Here is a 19,190-nt window from a genome sequence, read left to right as displayed (position 1 = left end):
CATATAGTGTTCTTTGGTAAAATTTCATATATTATAGATAAAATCTCTAATTTTTGATTGAATCCTGTCTTTCTAATTATGAAAAAAAAAAGAAAATAAAATTACTGCCATAAAAATCTTCTTTTTTTTAATCTAAATTTTCCTATTCTTCTCTTGGAAAATCGAAATATTGTGTAATTGACCTCTCTAAGATTAACATTTTGAAGAAGCGTAAAAGTGAATGTAGTTTTTTTTTAGGGAAATTGCGACAAAAATTGACGTCCACTAAAGTGTGATATTTTTTTTTTCTCTTTTTTGTTTATTTTGTTTCCCTTTCTATCTAGCTACATTTAAGGCCATAACATTAAGATTTGTTATACTAGTTTCTTTTAAAGAAATTTAGCGGTTGAAAATTTCTCTAAATCGAAAAAAACGGGAGGAATAGACATTTTACTAGATGGAAATATTTCTAACATTAAGATATAGATAATATTCAATTCGTATATAAGAAACAAAAATAAAATTTCCCCTTTGGAGAATATTTAAATATATATCTACGTTCATTAAAAAATATTTTGTCTACAATCTAATCCACTTTACAGAACGATTTTTCTTTTATCTCCACTGACGAAAACTTCTTTTTTTGTTCCGTAAATTTGAAACATTTACTCTACTTAAATAATTTGATTTTCCATTCATTTTTTTTATAAAGTACACTTTTTGTGGTATGCTTTTTTTTTAAAGAACAACTTTAACATTAAATGTATATTTTTCTCTTTACTCCCCTTAACAGAAAGTCGTCAATATTCGATGTCAGAAAAGAAAGATTTCGCAAAAATATAAAGTTTTAAATAATCAAAGGAAACAATTGTGAAATTTTGAAAATAATTTTTAAAAATAATATGACGACAATCTTTAAATGGTGTTCTTAATAAATATTTTCTTTAAATTGGTATTTATAAACTTCCTAGCACCATGATTTGCATGCAGGTTATTTCTTTTAAGTTAATTTTCAACTGCAAAAATTCTCATAAAAAAGAAATAAATTTCTTTCCCAGAGAATAAAAATCTTTTACTGAAACAAAATTGACAAATCAAAATTTTTGCTTAAATATAAAAAATAAGTTTCAAATTTAAATTTTACCAAAAGGTAAAATTGTGTATAAATTTCTTGTCCCGCATAAATCACACTTATAGAAAAATTAATATCGTTGTATTTAAATGTACTATTAAAATTCATTGGTCTGGACCACGCAGTCACGTTAAATATCATCAAAATTGGAAGAATTTCACGTCAAAACAGTAACTGACCTCGAGCCACAAGTTTAACTACTTGTAATTAAAAATAATGCAATAAAAAATAATACAAAAAATGTATTTAAAAAAATACAATACAAAATGTCATAAAAAAATACAATAAAAAATAAATTTAACCAATAAATAGAAATTAACTACACGGTAAAAAAATATTTAAAAAAAGTCTCCAAAAATTTAATTCTTTGTTCAATTAATTTGAACCAAAAAAAAAAAAAAAATGATCCACTAGTTTTGAACTTTCAAATGAAGGAAGTATTTTTTATTAAAAATATTTTCATAAACAAAATAATCTATCTTTTTCTATCTATCTATCTATCTATATTAATAATCGTTGTATTTCGGTAGTAAGTTCGCGAATTGTTGTTGATTGCTTTTTTCTTTTCTAACTTTTTTAACAAATTTTTCTTTTTAAATATTTTCAATTTTAAAATTAATTTATTGAAAATCATTGAATTCTTGCACAGAATCTTATCAAAAAATTTCAAGAGAATAATTGAAATCCTTCGAAGAATTTTTTTATTTATAAAAATAATTGAAATTTTAAGAAATAAATTAATTTTATGTAAATATTTAGAAATAATTAAATTCTTTTGAGGAATTCTATTAAAATTATTTTGAAAAGAATTAAATTTCTGCAAAGAATTTTACTATTTATAAAAATAATTGAAATGATCGAAGAAATATATTGAAATTTTAGGAAAAATTAAATTGTTTTGAAGAATTTTATGGAAATATTTGAAAATAATTAAATTCTTTCGAAAAATTATATTAAAGTTGTTTCGAAAAAAATTGAATTTCTGTAAAGAATTTTTTTTAAATTAAGCATCAGAAGAATTTTATTATTTTTTGAAAATAATTGAATTCTATCAATTTTTTAGAAGAATATATTTAAAAATTGCATTGAAAGTAATTTAATTTTCATATAGAATTTTTTAAAAATATTTTGAGAATAATTCAATTATTTTTAGAAAATTTTTAATTCTTGTTGAAATTGAATTTTATGGAAATTTTTGAAAATACTTAATTTAATTCTTTCGTGTAATTTTATTTAAATTGGATTAAAAATAATTTAATTCCTGCAAAGAATTTTACTATTTATAAAAAGTAGTTGAATTGTTTCAAAGAATTCATTAAAATTTTAGGAAATAATTGAATTTTATGAAAATATTTCAAAATATTTTAATTCTGCCGAGGAATTTAATTAAAATTGTTTTGAAAATAATTGAATTCCTGCAAAAAATTGTATTATTTATAAAAATAATTGAATTCTTTCGTGACATTTTATTAAAATTTTGTTAAAAATAATTGAATTTTTGCAAAAAAATTTACTATTTATAAAAATAATTGAATTCTTGCGAAGAATTTTACTACTTATAAAAATAATTGAATTCTTTCGTGAAATTTTATTAAAATTTTGTTAAAAATAATTGAATTTTTGCAAAAAAATTTCTTATTTATAAAAATAATTGAATTCTTCCAAAGAATCTTATTATTTATATAAAAATAATTGAATTCTTGCGAAGAATTTTACTACTTATAAAAATAATTGAATTCTTGCGAAGAATTTTACTATTTATAAAAATAATTGAATTCTTTCGTGAAATTTATTTAAAACTCTGTTAAAAATAATTGGATTTTTTGTAAAAAATATTACTATTTATAAAAATAATTGAATTCTTTAGAAAAATTATGTTAAAATTTTTGTAAATATAAACAATAATAATTAATTTTCTTTTGTACTTAATAAGTGAATATTAAAAATTTTGATTATGAAAATATTTTACTATTAATTTTGAAAGTGACACAAAATTTAACTTGAAGAAAAAATAAATAAATCCCTTTCATTTGAACATTCAGAACATTTCGGATCATGAAAAATAAAAGAATTCCAAAAAAGTAGCGACAAAAACGTTTGCTAAATATCTCAGAAGGATAATAAAATTCTGTACTAAAAAATTATCTACATTAATATTTTCCAATCGAATCGACTATTACTTGTATGAGTGACCGGTGGAAATGGCGGTGGATGTAATTGCCAACCATCAATACTCTCACGTGCCGTCAAACACGCTAAATATGGAACTCTTTGCACCAATCTGGTAACTTCCGCTGCTGGCGGTACTTTACCACCAGTCAATTGTTTCGTACAAGCCGCCAACGATGCGGCATGCGCAACAATTAATATATTACCCCCCGTATTATCAATAATATCCTTCATTAATGCATAACTTCTTTCATAATACTGAGCGGCATTTTCTTTCGATGGTAAATTTTCCGCCTTTATCACTGGACAATAATTAACGTCAATATTAAAACCAGCTTTCAATAATTCATCGGCATTCATCCATGTTGGCGTTCCATTTGGATACCAAGCGAGCCATTCAATTAAACCCGGTTCAATTTTAATCGGTACATCCCAATCGAGACCCTTGAGTATTTGCGATAATGTCTGAATACAACGTAACGATGGCGATGCAAATGCAACGTCGATTTTCACATTTGCCGCTTTCATTGCCTCGCCAACTAGACTCGCTTGTAATTCACCCAGTGTCGTCAATGGACAATCATTTTGAAAGTCTTGAATATTTCTCTGTGGTATTTCTTTCGGCATATTTAAATCACGACGTATGTAAGAGCCATTTGATTCGAAACAATAGGGAATCCATGCACCGAATGTAAAATCAACACGTTCCCCATGTCGGCAGATGAAAATTTGTCTCGAGGCAGTTGATGGCGGTTCAGACGCTTCCATCTGAATAAAAAGTGTTTGTTAATATACAGAAAAATATACTAGTACATTTTTAAAATAGTGACAAAAAAAAGTAAAAACAAGGTTGCCAGAAAAAAATAATTTTGTTTTTCACTGATTTCCAAGAAAAAATTTTGACTTTTTCCCTTGACCTTAAAGAATATTCTGATTCACTCTAAAAATTATTAGATACTCAAAAAAATGTTCTACTACATTTATTCACGAATTTTTTTAATTGTAAAATTATTCAAAAATATTAATAAACTCTTTTTTAAATAGAAAAAAGAATTCAAAAAAAAGAAAATAAAAAAAAGAGTTCAATTATTTTAATAAGTAATAAAATTTTCACATATGATTTTTCATATAAGATTTTAATTATTTTTAATACAATTTTAAATGAATTCCTCGAAAAATATAATTAATTTCAAAAGTTTTTTGCAAGATTTCAATTACATTTTACAAATAACGAATTTCTTTGTTGAAATTCAAATATTTTCAAAATCTACTATTTTAATAAAATTTCTCAAAAGAATTCATTTATTTAAAAAAATGTAATAAAATTTCTTGCAAGAATTCAATTATTTCCATAAATAATAAAATTCTTCACAAGATTTCAATTACTTAAAAAAAAATGTAATAAAATTCGATTCAAGAATTCAATTATTTTCATAAATAGTAACATTTTTCACAAGATTTCAATTATTTAAAAAAAATTCAATAAAATTCGATGCAAGAATTTAATTTTTTTCCAAAAATAGTAATTTTCCACAGAATTTCAATTATTCAAAAAAAATGTAATAAAAATTTGTTGCAAGACTTCAATTCTTTTCCTATTATCAATTATCAATTATTTCTTATAAATTTTACAAAAGTTCCTTGAGAATTTTCAAATACATTTGTTTAAAATTCAATTTTACGAAAATTCTATTATTCGGCAATTCTTTAATTAATTATTTAGAAAAAAAGGTAAAATAATTTTAACAAAAAAATTCAACTAAACTTTTTAAAAAAATTAATTCGTCAAAATTGTTAGTTAAAAGTATGAGAAATTTAAATTTTCAAAGATTTTAATTTGATACCTTTTCAAAATTCAATTATTTCTAAAAATTTATAATATAATGCATTTAATATTCAATTACTATCCAAAATTTTAATTGAAATTCATTTTTAAATCAATTTTTATAAGAAAATTCTACGAGAATTCAATTATTTGAATAAAAAAAAACAATTTTACTATTGCGAAGAAATTTATAAAAAAATTTGCAAATATTTGAATTTCTGTGAAATTTTTATTATTTATTAAAATAATTAAATTTTTGCAAAGAAAAAGATTTTTAAATAAAGATTTATCTTTATCTTTCTTTATCTTTTTTATAAAGATTTTTAAATAATTGAATTCTAACGAAGATTTTTACAAAAAATTTTTTAAATAATTAAATTCTGTTTGGAAATTTTATGAAAATAGAACTATTTTATTTTATTAGAATTTTTTAAATAAGTGAATTTCCAAGAAAAAATTTAGAATTTTATTAAAATGACTTAAAATAATTGAATTTTCGGTAATAATTTTGTTATTTGTCTTTAATAATAATTGAATTCTTGCGAAGAATTTATTGAAATTTTAAGAAATAAGAATTTTATGGAAATATTTGAATTCTGCCGAGGAATTCAATTAAAATTTTTTTGAAAATAATTGAATTCCTGCAAAGAATTTTACTATTTATGAAAATAATTGAATTCTTTCGTGAAATTTTATTAAAATTTTTTTAAAAATAATTGAATTTTTGCAAAAAATTTTTACTATTTATAAAAATAATTGAATTCTTGCGAAGAAGTATAAACAATAATAATTTATTTATTTATTAAATAAGTGAATTTTTCAAATTTTGATCATGAAATTATTTTAAAACTTTGCTAGTTTATGAAATAATTTTTAAGTAATAATGTTATGATAGTCCTTCAAGAATTAAGTTATTTAAAAAGGAAATTATTGTCAAAATAGAAAAAATTGAAGGTTTTGTATTAGAATTCGTGGTAATTTCCTAGTTTTTGATGCAAAATGGTAATTTTCTAGTTTATGACAATAAAATATTTAGAATTATTCTAAAAATTTAATTTTTTCCAGTACTTTAATAAAAATTTCTGACTTAGTTCTGATTTCGCTGACTAATTTTGCTTTCCCTGATTGTTCCCTGCCCTGTGGCAACCCTGAAAAAGGCAAAAAAATGACTTACAGGATTATTTTCAGGAGCGATTCCATCCGGAGTGTCAAGCGATTCAGTGCTCGATAAAACAGGAGGCCTTCGATTCTTAGGAATTTCATGTTCAACATTCTCCGTATTTCTATCAGCAATTATCGAAATTGACGTGTGCAATGTCCAGGAATCAGATTCCGCTGATCGTTTCGTATAATTCAGAGGCAAATAGCCAGAGATTCCGGTTAACCATGAAATACCCTCGACCCAACCATCGGGCGATTCATTGCATGCTCCTTCCGGTAAATAAATATAATCACCAGGTCTTAATTCCAATTCGTCATGTTGTCTTGGCCCGTGTGTATGCAATACCCCATGAACATGCATATTTCTCAATCGTGAATCCCTCGAGTACAATCTCAATTCCCAATTAATCGCTTGACTTGTCTCCAATTTTTCCACCATTGAACGAAGATGTTGAAAATGATTACTCGAAAATTGATAGGCAAGCGAAAGATGCAATGATTTCGTGTGCGGTTCAACTGTTATTCCGAGATTTGTTAATTTCTTACAATATTGGACGGCTAATGATTTCAACCATTTTGCTTGTTTATCCTCAACAAATAGTCCCATAAAATTTGGCGACACATAAGTTTCTAAATTAATGTACTCTGGACATTCGTTGCGATTCACTAAATTTTCAAGAGCACTTGCCATTTTTTCGGCCGTTTCGTCCGGTGCCTAAAAGAAAATCAGAAATTTTAAAAATAAGGCAAATTAATAATTAACAATTTTGATATATTTTGAATGTATTTTTAAAAGATTTTTAGTTTTAGCTTCTACGTTCAAAGATTGTTGGGTATACTTTGAAGAACGAGATGAGAGTAATGTGGGGCATGTAATTATGAGCTCCATTCCAACCAAGTTCTTTACTCTCGGTCCAAAATTTCACGAGACTTTCGGCAAAATGTCCAGTTGGACAGGCATACAATACGTATTCTCTGGGTTCATCGGAATTCAATGTTGGATCACGAACATGAGCAAGAAGCCAATCTGAAGCAAGTTGAACACTTCGATGTCCCGTTGCCGTCAATGCTTTCTCTCTATATTAACAAAACGAAAATGAGAACGTAAAAATTCTTAACCTTTCAAGAACAAACACAAAAAACTCCAGACAAAAAAGCAAAAATAATATTTCCCAAATGGAAATTTAGGCAAAAAGTACGAATTTTATAGTAAAACAAAAGAATTAGAAAAAAGGAAAATCGTACAGAACATTTTTTGACAGCTGTTTGTTTACACTATGAAAGAGGTGAAATAATTTCTGAAAAAAGGTGCTCTCTGCACTAAAAAATTTGTCTTACAATAAATGTAAAAAAAACACAAATTCACTTACGCTCTATGTTTTGGAAATCCTAATTGTAGTAAAATTTGCAACGGTGTGAGATGTTCTTTGGATATTTTTGTTGGAGTTGGATTCTTTCTCGGCGGTAAAGTCGCCATGACATCACTAATCACACAATTTTAATTCAGCTCAAAATAAAATATACACTTTTCTTTGGATATTATGCGCGAAAATATCAACAAAAATAAAAGAAACAGGTGTGTTACTTTCCAGTATTTTTTTTATATTCACACATAAACTCACACACACACACAGACACAGTTTCACAAAAGAAAAAAAGGGAAAAATAAATTATCACCCGTTTTTTTTTCACACGTGTCGTAAGCACGCGAAGAAATAAAAAAAAACCGAATTCCAGAAAAACCTATTTATTTATATATTTATATATAAATTATTTTCTAGTAATATTCATGCGTAAGCGCAATCGTGTAAACAACTTTAAAATCACAATCGTCTGAAATTTTCCCTTTTCTCACGTAAGATAGCGCTGGGAGTGAAAAATTCTTGTTTACAAATAAATGTCAAATGTCAAACGTGAGAATCATTTTTGTTTCCAAAAAAAAAAAGGGAATTCGGTGAATTTTAAAAAAGAGCAGGTATTTTTTTCTAATGTAAGTATAATTAACATTTTTGTTTCTTTAAAAACAGAAAATAATTAGTTGAATTTGGAATTCGAATCGAAATAAAAAATTCTAACCTCACTCTTTGACGGCGATCACATTCACGACGATAGAAAATAAAAAATAAATACAAAAACTGATAAAAACTAAGTAATGTAAATAAAATATAAAAATTATACAACTGTATATTCATATTTTATACACTTTAATATTGTCCCACGATTTTCTTCTATTTCTACTTTTTAATTTGATTTTTCCTCTTATTTTTTTTTTTTTTTAATAAAAAAATGTCGATAGTTATGTAATTTAATGAAATATTGCAGTTTAGATTGCACAATTACATTTTAGTTCGCTACTCTAAGAAATAATTCTACTAATTTTATAAATTACTGAATACTATACTAATTGTGTAAATATAGAAAATAAAATTGCATTTTATTTAGTATTAAAACAAAAATGTTACGTTTTACGAAATTTAAATTGTAAATTAGTATCAGAATATTATCAAGAATTTCAAATCAATGTCTAATTATGAAGAAAATACCAGGATTGAATTTTAAAGATTTCAAGCATGTTTTGGAGAAATTGAAAGAATTAACAACCCTAAGTGGATCTAAAGGTATTGTAAAGATGTAAATTATAAATATCAAGTGCTTAAAAAATAAATTCTGTTTCTAATTGAAAATATTGAAAATCACTGAATTCTTGCAAAGAATTTTACAATTTATAAAAATAATTGAATTGTTTTAAAGAATTTTATCACAATTTTAATAAAATTGAATTAAAAATAATTGAATTCCTGCGAAGAATTTTATTATTGACGAAAATAATTAAATTCCTTTGAAGAATGTTATTATTTATAAAAATAATTGAATTCCTTCCAAGAATTTTATTATTTTTGAAAATAATTGAAGTCTTGAGAAGAATTTTACAATTTAAAAAAATAATTGAAATGTTTTGAAGAATTTTATCCCAATTTTTGAAAATAATTGAATTCTTGAGAAGAATTTTACAATCTATAAAAATAATTGAATTGTTTTGAAGAATTTTATCCCAATTTTTGAAAATAATTTAATGTTTTGAAAGAATTTTATTAAAAGTTTTGAAAATAATTTGATTCAATCGAAAACTTTTATTAAAACGTTTTAAAATAATAAATTTTTCTTAAAAATTTTATCAACACTGTTGAAAATAATTGAATTTTATTTAATATTTTTAAAAATAATTTTATTTTTCGAGAAATTTTATTAAAATTTAATTAAAAATAATTTTATTCTTCCGAAGAATTTTAGTACCTATTTATAAAAATAATTAAATTCTTTCTAAGAATATTATCAGAATTTTTGAAAATAATTGAATTTAATTAATTTTTTTAAAAATAATTATATTCTGTCGAGAAATTTTATTAAAATTGAATTAAAAATAATTTTATTCCTCCGAAGAATTTTGTTATTGAAGAAAATAATTAAATTCCTTTAAAGAATGTTATTATTTATGAAAATAATTGAATGCCTTCGAAGAATTGTATTATTTTAGAAAATAATTGAATTCTTAAAAAAAAATTTTACAATTTATAAAAATAATTGAATTGCTTTGAAGAATTTTATCTCAATTTTTGAAAATAATTGAATTTAATTAATTTTTTTAAAAATAATTTTATTCTTTCGAGAAATTTTATTGAAATTGAATTAAAAATAATTTAATTCTTCCGAAAAATTTTGTTATTGAAGAAAATAATTAAATTCCTTTAAAGAATGTTATTATTTATGAAAATAATTGAATTCCTTTGAAGAATTTTATTATTTTAGAAAATAATTGAATTCTTGAGAAAAAAATTTACTCAAAAATTTTGAATATAGTTGAATTTTTCAAAGAAATTGTATTTAACATTTTGCAAAAAAAAAATTTTTAATTCTATAAAAATTAACTTAATTTTTCAAGAATTTGATTTAAAAATTGTGTCATTTTCTAATTTTTATAGAAAATAATTTAATATTTTACAAGAAATTTCTTAAAAATTGTGAAAATAATTGAATTTTTAAAATAAATTTTACAGCCAATTTTAGAAATAATTGAATTTTTGAGATTAACTAAATTTTAGAATTATTTTAATTATTTTTTAAATAATATTGAATTTTGGAATTATAATTGAAATTACCTAAGTTTTAAAGAAGATATTTGAATATTTTTCAAGAAACGAGAATGAAAAAATTTAATAATTGAAAATAATTGAATTTTTGCAAAGACTTCACTATTTAAAAAAATAATTTAACAGTTTAAAAAAAAATGAATAATTGTTTGAATAATTTGCATAATAATAATAAATTGAATACCAAGTTCCGCGCGCTAGTAATAATTTATAATTAATAATTAATTTAAAATTAAATAAGAAATGGAAACTTATAATCTAAAAATTTTTTTTCCTCAGTGTCAAAATTATTAAACCAGCAAGAAATGGAAGCGCTACCAAGACACGAAGCTCTAGAACCAATTTGCTGGCTAGAAGGAACATGGACAACGAAAAATGCCGGAAAAGGAAAATTTCCAACGATAAGTCCTTTCGAATATAACGAAAAAATGTCATTCAGTTCAGTTGGCCAACCAATGTTTAATTACAAATCAGAAACCTGGCATCCTGAGACAAAAAAGCCACTTCATTATGAAACTGGATTTCTAAAAATAATTCCAAATACAAATAAATTAAATTTTCTCTTGGCTCACAATTTTGGAGTGACGACAATTGAAGAAGGCGAAGTTTGCGATAAAAAAATAATACTGACAAGTCTCTCTGTCGAAAGACCGAGAGAGGGTACAAAACCACCGAAAGTCCTTCAGGTAATTCAACTTTAATTCCTTTTAATTAAAAAAAAAAATTTTTTTAATTTAATTAAATTAAAAGTTCAAGTTAAATTAAATGTTTAAGTTTTTCAATTTCTAACATTTAATAATTATAATTTTCATTGATTCAATGTAGACAAAACGAGAAATCACGCTGGTCGAGGATAATTGTCTAGAATATGTTTTCTACATGTCAACGGAAAAAACACCAGAATTAATGGAACATTTGAGAACAATTTATCATAAACAATAAACAATTTTGGTCAGAGAAAAAAAATTGGATCTATTCCTTTTAGTTTAGTCGCACAAACGAGATGCAATTTTAGAGTGAAGAGACGTAAAGGAATTCTTGTAACGAGCCTCCCATTATAATCTACCAGTGTCCTTGTTCTTTATTTCGTTTAAAGTTATTTCCATACTTTTTGTTTTCAACTGAAAATTAATGAAACTATAGTCTGGAAAGTAAATTTACGCCTGACACGCAACATGCCAGCATGCTTTAACATTTAAGCTTTTATGGGAGAGTGAGAGAATTACTCGACTTATTTGGCCCTCGGGGTCGTCTTCGATAATGAAGACAAAAAAGAAAAGAAAAATTAGCGACTAATAAGAATTCTGTAATGCAATTCAAAAACTCGACAAATTAAACGATTCAAATTTTTTAATTTAAGTTTCAAGACAAAATTTTCACTATTTTCGGAAATAATTTTTCTGTCAATTAAAATTTTTAATTTTAATTTAATTAATCAATTAATTAATTAATCAAATTAACTAAATTAAATCTCAGAAATCGTAAAGTTCATAACGTTTATAATCAACGACTTAGAAGAAAAAACATTTCTTTATTTAAATTTTTATATATTTTCGTATAAAAAATGTTTTACTCAAAATTGATTAAATTTATAATTTTATTTTTCAGAGAAAATAAATAATCAGAAAAAGTATTTATTTAGAAAATGTAATTTACAATTAAAAAAAGTACAAATATTTCAAAAAATAGATTTAAAAACTTCATTTGGAAATTAATTTTCAAATTCGTTTCGAAATAGAACAAAAAATGAATTTTGGAAAAAAATATAATGATTGAGAAAAAAATGAGAAAAAATATTAATTGCTGCAGTTCGGTGCTTTATAATCTCGGAATATTATTGCAGAGTCATTAAAGCATTATTGATTTTCTTATCTAAATCATGCGAAGTTGAAGGTATATGAGGTATAATGGTATTGGGAAGGGGTAGCACCTGTACGTCGACCTGCTGGAACAACCCTCCGAATGCGACAGTTGTTCATCGCGTCGAACTAACGAATGGTCGTGCCAGGAAAAAACTTATTTGCTTCCTGGTTTTTATAAATTTTCTCATAAAAATTATTTTTTCCCCATTGACAAAATTCTCTATCAATTTTTCACAGAAGCTTTACACACGTTAAATTAAAATTTAATCAAATTTTTTTCTTCAATATTTTATACTATAATAAAAAAATTTAATAATGCTTTGAATCATAATTTTTATGTTTGTTTTCTTTGATACGAATAGAAAAGAATTAAATCGTTTCAATTTAAAATTATTTTTTTATTCAATGAAATTTTTATTTTTTCAGTGAAATTTTATTTTTTTTAATGAAATTGAATTAATTCAATAATAATTAATTTATTCAATAAAAATAAATTTATTTTTTCAATTAAATTTTATTTTCTCATTCAAAATTCTGTTTTCAATGAAATTTTATTTTCTCATTCAAAATTTTGTTTTCAATGAAAATTGAATTTTTTTTAATATTAAAATTGTTTTCAAATAACAAATTTTTAGCGATAGCCTTTAAAATCTAACGCGAGAAATAAATTTATATTTCATAATTATATTTCTCGAAAATTGATCGAAAAAGATAATTTTTTAGAGAGAAAATTTAATAATTAAGTGCTACAGTGAAAATTTTGTTTACAGGAAAATTCCCTGAATTTTCCACTATTTGAAATGCAAAAAATACACTCTCTCAATGTCGCAGATTTTTCTAAAAGAAACGTTGTCAATGTGGCGTTTCAAATTCGAATTGTTTCGAATTTTTAATCTGTGAATTTTTCGTTCGTTTTGTTTTTTGCTAAAAAAAAAAAAAAAAGAAATGACGTTTCTTTATTACGACAAACGGGATTTTTATAAAGGAATGTTGGATATTCAAGAAAAATTGAGAAAGAGGTGCGTGAATTATAAATTTTCATAAAAAAAAAAATTCCCTTCTTTTGACAGTTGATAAACTTTTTTTGATTTTCATTTATTTTCCAGTGAAGAGGAAAGAATACGATTGGAGGAACGATTCAAATTATTGATACAAGAGTCAAAGAACAGGTACTTATGAAAAATGAGTATTTTTAGAAAAAAATTTCAAAAGAATTTTGAAGAATTATTTCTATTTTTTTGTCTTTTTTCGTGTCCCACTTTTAGAAAACTATCAAATTCTAGTCGAGATTGATGACTTTAGAGAATCGATAGCTCAATAAAATTTTGAAGGTAAGAAAGAGATGGAGAATTTTTCCCAAAAAAATAAATTTATTGTTTGCTTAATCGATTCTGCGACAAAATATTTGAATTAAATGCTGCAAAATTATTTTGTATATATTTAGAAATAGAAGAATTAAAAGCGACCTTCGTCTATCTCGTGACATAAAAATCACGACCAGTCGTTCAATGTCAAGCTATCATGTTTTGGGACTATAAAACTTCGTATTGTTATTTCTTTTTTCGTTTTCAATTCTCTTTTTATAGTTTCAGATAGAAATTAAGTCATTCAAGGTTTATATCGATTCGTCATTTTATTGAATATTGGGAATTTTTGAAAATAACTTTTTGTAATGATTGTAAATTTTGTTTCTTTTTTTTCTTTTCTTCTTCTAAAAGCTAAATGATTAATATTGTTTTTAGGCATGACGCTTGTATTAATAGACTTCGTCTAAGGTACATTGAATTTCTCGAGGAGCAACGCGATCGTGAAGAGAGGAATAATAAATTACGAGGAGCACTTGATAAAGTGGATAACCATTTGGCGTTAATCACTGCAAAAAGCAATCGTTTAAACGCACTTCGAGTAAGTTTTACTGCTTTTTGACTTTTCAATTGTCAATTAAGAGAAGAACGCGAGAGTGTTGCCAAAATCGATTTTGAGCTTTACTCAAATTAGGACTGCATGTTGGCTTGGAAATACATACTCAAAACCTTGAATAATTCAAGGTTACACGCCAAGTGCATACGTCCTCTTCCTATACTAATTAAAACAAAGTTTAACTTTTGTCTATTTTAACCAAAACTCTCCACCTGCCGAATAAACAAAATTTCTTTTCATAAACGCATTTTTTAAATTAAGAAAAATTTTCAGCTATTTTTAAATCACTTTAAATTACATTAAATTACTCGAAATTACTTTAAACTACTTTTTGGAAATATTGAACACGAATTTTCGTTTTCAGAAAAATTACGAGATATATCTTTTGCAAAATCGGATCAATCAACGTTCAACGGGAAGTTACACCGCTGACAGTGGAATAACGAGTCAAGATGAAAGATATTTTCGAAAAGATTTAATACCCTACAATCGGAGATATTCAGTTCAAAGTATTTCAATACCGCCGAGTACGCCAACAATGACAAATTTTCAAAGTCGAATTTTAACACCAACTTTACCAAAATACGAACCTAGATTCATTGATACTCCAAAGAAGGAAACATTAAATTTACCCTCACAATCATTCTACACTTCTTCTTCTTCGAAAATAAATCAAACACCGGAAATATTTTATCAACAATCGCAAATTATTCCCAAAATTCACATAACTCCATCCGTTTCAAAAAATATTCAAACCGATAATAAACCAATTAATTTATTTTTCGATCCATCCGTCATTTCAATGGAACCTGGCCAAATATCAGGAATTGGTCGAATTTCTTCTTATCAACCTTTATCCCAATATTCCAGTCCACGTGCCGACAGTAATATCAGTCAATATCTCTATAGCCTCCCCTTGCCAAAGATTAACGATTTTTTGGAAAATAAACGACAATCGAGTAATTTTCCATCAAAAATTGATAGCACTTATCCCGACTATTCGTGGAGGTCAATCGGCGAGTCTAGATTCGAGACCAAGAGTCCTCAATTCGAACGAAATTACAGACAGCAAAGTCAACGTTACGAAAATAAAACACCAAATCGTTTCTTCAAGAGATTTGATTTTAACACAACATTCAAGAGAAGTGATTACTCTCTACCATCGTCCAGAGAGATATTAAATTCCTCAAGGGGGAAAACTTCATGGAAACCAAAATCGAGTGGATATAAAAGTGACTATGATGTTTATGAACGATCAAAGAGAATGAATAGCGAAATTGATAGATATATCGGGAAAATAAGAAATCTCTACAGGGATTTAGATATTCATCATTATGACGATTTCGATCAGGAGCAAAATACGAGTGGCGATATTCTCAATGTTACACTATCCGACGACGAGGACGAGGAGAAATTTAAACAAGTTCCGAAAAAAGGGGATGAAAAGAAACAAATTGAAACAAAACGTTCGGATGTGAAATTATCTTCAGAGTCGCTTTCGAAGGAGGAGAAAACAGAAACTGAGAATGAAGTTGAGAAACTTCGCGAAGGTTTAGATCTAAAGATTAAACTTCCTGACGGTTCGGATCCGAAGAGTAAACTTCAAGACGGTTCGGATCCAAATATTAAACTTCAAGACGATTCAGATCCAAAGAGTAAACTTACAGACAGTTCGGATCCAAAGAAACTTCAAGAAATTGAAAAAAAGGAAAAAAAGGAAAAAAGTGAAATAAATGGAATAAATGGAACAAGATTGGTAAATATTCAGGAAGAAGTTAATCAAGAGGGAAGTAATGCGGAAAAAGAAAAAAGTGAGGAGACAAATGGAGAGCAAAAAGAAGAAACTGCGAAAGAAGATAACAGTGAATTAAAATCGGAGCAAGCGGAAAATTATCAGTACAATCAGGATTATAATTACGATCCAAATTACGAACAATATTCTGCTTACCCCGAAATGTATGAGCAATCCTATCAGAATCAAAATCAAACCTCTGATCAACAGGATCCCAGTCAACAATACGATCCGACTCAATATGAGCAAAATCAACAATACGATCCGACTCAATACTCTGCTAATCAGTACGATCAGGATCCTAATCAGCAATACGATCCGAATTCCGAATATAATCAGACTTCAGAACAAAATCCGAATTTGGAATATAATCAGAATTTGGAACAAAATTCAAATTCGGAATACATACAAGAGGGAAGTAAATTCAAAAGCGAAGAGTTGAAAGATTCAAAGCAGCACAGTCAGGAAATCGATCAATATAATCAGGATGCTAAAAATTCGGGGGAACCTTCGAAACAAGGAGATGGGAACCAATACGCACCTGCTGCGGCAGAAGATTATGCTCTGAATTCAAATCAGTACGATGCCAATCAACATTATCAGGATCCTAGTCATTACGATCCGAATCAGCAGTATCAGGATCCTAGTCAGTACGATCCGAATCAACAGTATCAGGATCCTAATGTTCAGTACGATCCAAATCAGCAATATCAGGATCCCAGTCAGTACGATCCCAATCAGCAGTATCAGGACCCAAATGTGCAATACGATCCGAATCAGGTTTATGATGCGAATCAGCCTTATGATGCTAATCAGCCTTATGATCCCAATCAGGTCTACGATCCAGCTTATGAAACAAATCAGAATTATGAGACAAATCAGACTTATGATTCTAATCAGACTTACGATCCTAATCAGACTTACGATCCTAATCAAACTTACGATCCAAATCAAACCTACGATCAAAATCAGTCCTACTATCCTCAATCACAGGATGAATCATATTCTCACCAAGATGAATCGTACAGTCAACAGGAACAACAAGCTTATAATTCTGATCAGTCTCATAATCAGAATTTAACATCGGACGTGATTCTGGAAGAAAGTTCGAATATCAGTGCTCAAGAGAAGAAGAATAATAAAGTGGAGGCGAATATTAATAATAGCAAAAAGAGTGTAATTACTTTAGAATCAGATACGGAGAGTACAATAGAGAGAAATGCATCGAATACTGAGAGTGATTTTGATTTTAATTAATTCTACAGTATATAGAGACTATATTCTATACAGAATATAGAGAGAGGTAATTTAGATAATAGGTATTTTAAGAATGAATTTTTTTCTCTCGTCCTTTTGGGTTTTTTTTTTAAAGAAAACAAATCTATATTGGACAAGTAGACAAATATCGATCCTCAAGTTGTTTTTGTCGATAATATTATTAATTATTTTGTCGATAGAAAAAAGAAATTCTAAACTAGATTTTTATTTTAGAAACTGAAGAGATTATCAGTTTTGTTATTATTTGTTAATGAAGAAGACAAATTTTCCGTCCATGAGAAAGAATATATTTTTTGTTAAGATCTAGTCAAATAGATTGTATATCTTTAAATTTAGAAATAAATTTAGATTAAGAAATCTTTGGCATTTTTTTCTTTTAGTAAACTTTAAATTGTTCTTTAAGCAAACATTTAGTGAACTTTAAATTGTAATTATTTGTAAATTTAATAATTGTTTTATATTAATTTTACTTTACGAACTTAAAGAGTAAAGATTCTTTTTAACGTTCAAATACTGATTGTAAAAAGAATTAAAAACCTAAAATTTCAAAACTATAATTAGTGACGCAAAATTGAAAAAAAAAAATTTTAATTCGAAAAAGAAATATATAAATTTCGTTATTTATTTGAACGTTCAGAACTTTAAAATCCTATATAGAAAAAAGTTCGTATTAATTAAATTTTACAAATAAATCTAATTTTTTCGGAATTAAAATTAATTACAAAGAAAAATAATAAAAATTATCTAATTAAATAAATCTTTCGAGAAATTTTTTACCCTTAAACTTTTTTGATGACATTCGTATTTCATTGTTTAGAATAAAAATTCAGTGAATTTGTTGTACATTCTGAAAATTGATTTTTAGCAGTTTAGTTTCGTGTCGACTCAAAACTAAATTAACAATCTAATTTAGTTTCGTGTCGACTCGAAAATAAACTAAAAAAACTAAATTTGTAAATAAAAAAAATTGAATTTATTTCAGTGCAGATCCAGGGTTGCCACAGGTCAGGGAAGTCAGGGAAACTAAAATTGTTCAGGGAAAAGTCAGGAATTTTGATTAGAAGTAGTTGAAAAAATTGAATTTTTAAAATTCATGAGAAAACACAGAAATGTTAATGTTTTTTTTTGTTTGCCTCGTTGCCTCGTTTTAAATAAAAAAACATTCAATTTTGTCTATTTCTGACAATAATTTCTTTTTAAATAACTTAATTTTCCAAGAACTATCATAAAATTATGACTTATAAATTATTTAATGAATAATTTTTACAATTTTCATAAAATACTAGATTGATAGAAGAATTTTAGTTAAAAATACTAAAAAAAAATTGAATTTTGGAAAAGTTACAAATAATTCCAGAAATTCAATTATTTTCAAAAGTTATAAAAATTCTTATCACAAAATTCAATTTTATGTTCAAAATTTACAAAAATATCTCGACAAAATTTCAATTATCTTTATACAGAATAAAATTCTTTGTAGAAATTTAATTATTTTAGAAAAATTTCAAAAAAATTCTTGGGAAAATTTGAATTATTTTCATAAATAATAAAACTCATCGCAGGATTTTAAATATTTTTGATACAATATTTTAATCGAATTTCTCGAAAAATATCATTATTCTTCAAAGTTTTATTAAAATTTGTCAAAAGTATTCAATTATTTAAAAACTTGTTGATAAAATTCTTTATAAGAATTCAATTTTAACAAACATTCAATTATTCAATAAATTATTTATTTTTTAATTTCAATAATTGAATTCTCCTAGAATTTTCTATAATAAAAATTGATTTAAAAATAAATTGCCGAAAAATCGATTTATCATTTTTGAAAATAATTGAATTATTGCAACGAATTTTATTACATTCTTTTTAAATAATTGAATTTTTTGAGAAATTTTACTACTTGTAAAAAAAATTAAATTCT

At 25.3% G+C, this 19,190-nt stretch overlaps 3 protein-coding genes across 6 annotated transcripts; 2 read left to right on the top strand and 1 right to left on the bottom strand.

Moving 5' to 3' along the window:
* Positions 1 to 3,091: 3,091 nt before the first annotated feature.
* LOC122507868 (protein UBASH3A homolog) lies at positions 3,092 to 7,774 on the bottom strand. The gene is made up of 4 exons (XM_043620826.1): positions 7,637 to 7,774; positions 7,106 to 7,343; positions 6,280 to 6,981; positions 3,092 to 4,048 (listed from the first exon to the last, which is right to left on the bottom strand). The coding sequence occupies exons 1-4, from the start codon at positions 7,741 to 7,743 to the stop codon at positions 3,257 to 3,259; spliced, it is 1,839 nt and encodes a 612-aa protein (XP_043476761.1). The 5' UTR covers positions 7,744 to 7,774; the 3' UTR covers positions 3,092 to 3,256.
* Positions 7,749 to 11,380, top strand: LOC122507880 (peroxynitrite isomerase THAP4-like). 2 transcript variants are annotated; one of them, XM_043620846.1, is made up of 4 exons: positions 7,749 to 7,842; positions 8,757 to 8,884; positions 10,694 to 11,100; positions 11,240 to 11,380. In XM_043620846.1, exons 1-4 carry the CDS (start codon positions 7,808 to 7,810, stop codon positions 11,354 to 11,356), a joined length of 687 nt encoding a protein of 228 aa, XP_043476781.1. In that variant the 5' UTR covers positions 7,749 to 7,807; the 3' UTR covers positions 11,357 to 11,380. The 2 variants fall into 2 exon arrangements, with proteins under 2 accessions (XP_043476781.1, XP_043476782.1); XM_043620847.1 differs by lacking the exon at positions 7,749 to 7,842 and adding an exon at positions 7,869 to 8,256.
* Positions 11,381 to 12,120: 740 nt separating this feature from the next.
* LOC122507860 (dentin sialophosphoprotein-like) lies at positions 12,121 to 17,624 on the top strand. Of its 3 annotated transcripts, none has more exons than XM_043620802.1 (5): positions 12,121 to 12,444; positions 13,047 to 13,295; positions 13,383 to 13,445; positions 14,019 to 14,181; positions 14,561 to 17,624. In XM_043620802.1, exons 2-5 carry the CDS (start codon positions 13,222 to 13,224, stop codon positions 17,243 to 17,245), a joined length of 2,985 nt encoding a protein of 994 aa, XP_043476737.1. In that variant the 5' UTR covers positions 12,121 to 12,444; positions 13,047 to 13,221; the 3' UTR covers positions 17,246 to 17,624. The 3 variants fall into 3 exon arrangements, with proteins under 3 accessions (XP_043476737.1, XP_043476738.1, XP_043476739.1); XM_043620803.1 differs by having other exon boundaries at positions 13,029 to 13,295; XM_043620804.1 differs by having other exon boundaries at positions 12,396 to 12,412.
* Positions 17,625 to 19,190: the final 1,566 nt, after the last annotated feature.

This window comes from Leptopilina heterotoma, unplaced genomic scaffold (assembly GCF_015476425.1).
Source record: "Leptopilina heterotoma isolate Lh14 unplaced genomic scaffold, ASM1547642v1 Lhet_52, whole genome shotgun sequence".
In the NCBI taxonomy this organism is placed as follows: domain Eukaryota; kingdom Metazoa; phylum Arthropoda; class Insecta; order Hymenoptera; family Figitidae; genus Leptopilina; species Leptopilina heterotoma.
Note: the sequence above shows the minus strand (reverse complement) of the source record. Positions and strands in the feature narration are given on the sequence as shown.

Coding starts and splice junctions, on each gene's coding strand:
- LOC122507868 (XM_043620826.1), bottom strand. CDS start 7,743: ATGGCGACTTTACCGCCGAGAAAGAATCCAACTCCAACAAAAATATCC. Junction 6,982..7,105: donor CTCTCATCTCGTTCTTCAAA/GTATACCCAACA, acceptor ATTTTCTTTTAG/GCACCGGACGAAACGGCCGA. Junction 4,049..6,279: donor TCGCTCCTGAAAATAATCCT/GTAAGTCATTTT, acceptor CTTTTTATTCAG/ATGGAAGCGTCTGAACCGCC.
- LOC122507880 (XM_043620846.1), top strand. CDS start 7,808: ATGCGCGAAAATATCAACAAAAATAAAAGAAACAG. Junction 7,843..8,756: donor AACAAAAATAAAAGAAACAG/GTGTGTTACTTT, acceptor ATTGTAAATTAG/TATCAGAATATTATCAAGAA. Junction 8,885..10,693: donor AACCCTAAGTGGATCTAAAG/GTATTGTAAAGA, acceptor TTTTTTCCTCAG/TGTCAAAATTATTAAACCAG.
- LOC122507860 (XM_043620802.1), top strand. CDS start 13,222: ATGACGTTTCTTTATTACGACAAACGGGATTTTTATAAAGGAATGTTG. Junction 13,296..13,382: donor CAAGAAAAATTGAGAAAGAG/GTGCGTGAATTA, acceptor TTTATTTTCCAG/TGAAGAGGAAAGAATACGAT. Junction 14,182..14,560: donor ATCGTTTAAACGCACTTCGA/GTAAGTTTTACT, acceptor TTTCGTTTTCAG/AAAAATTACGAGATATATCT.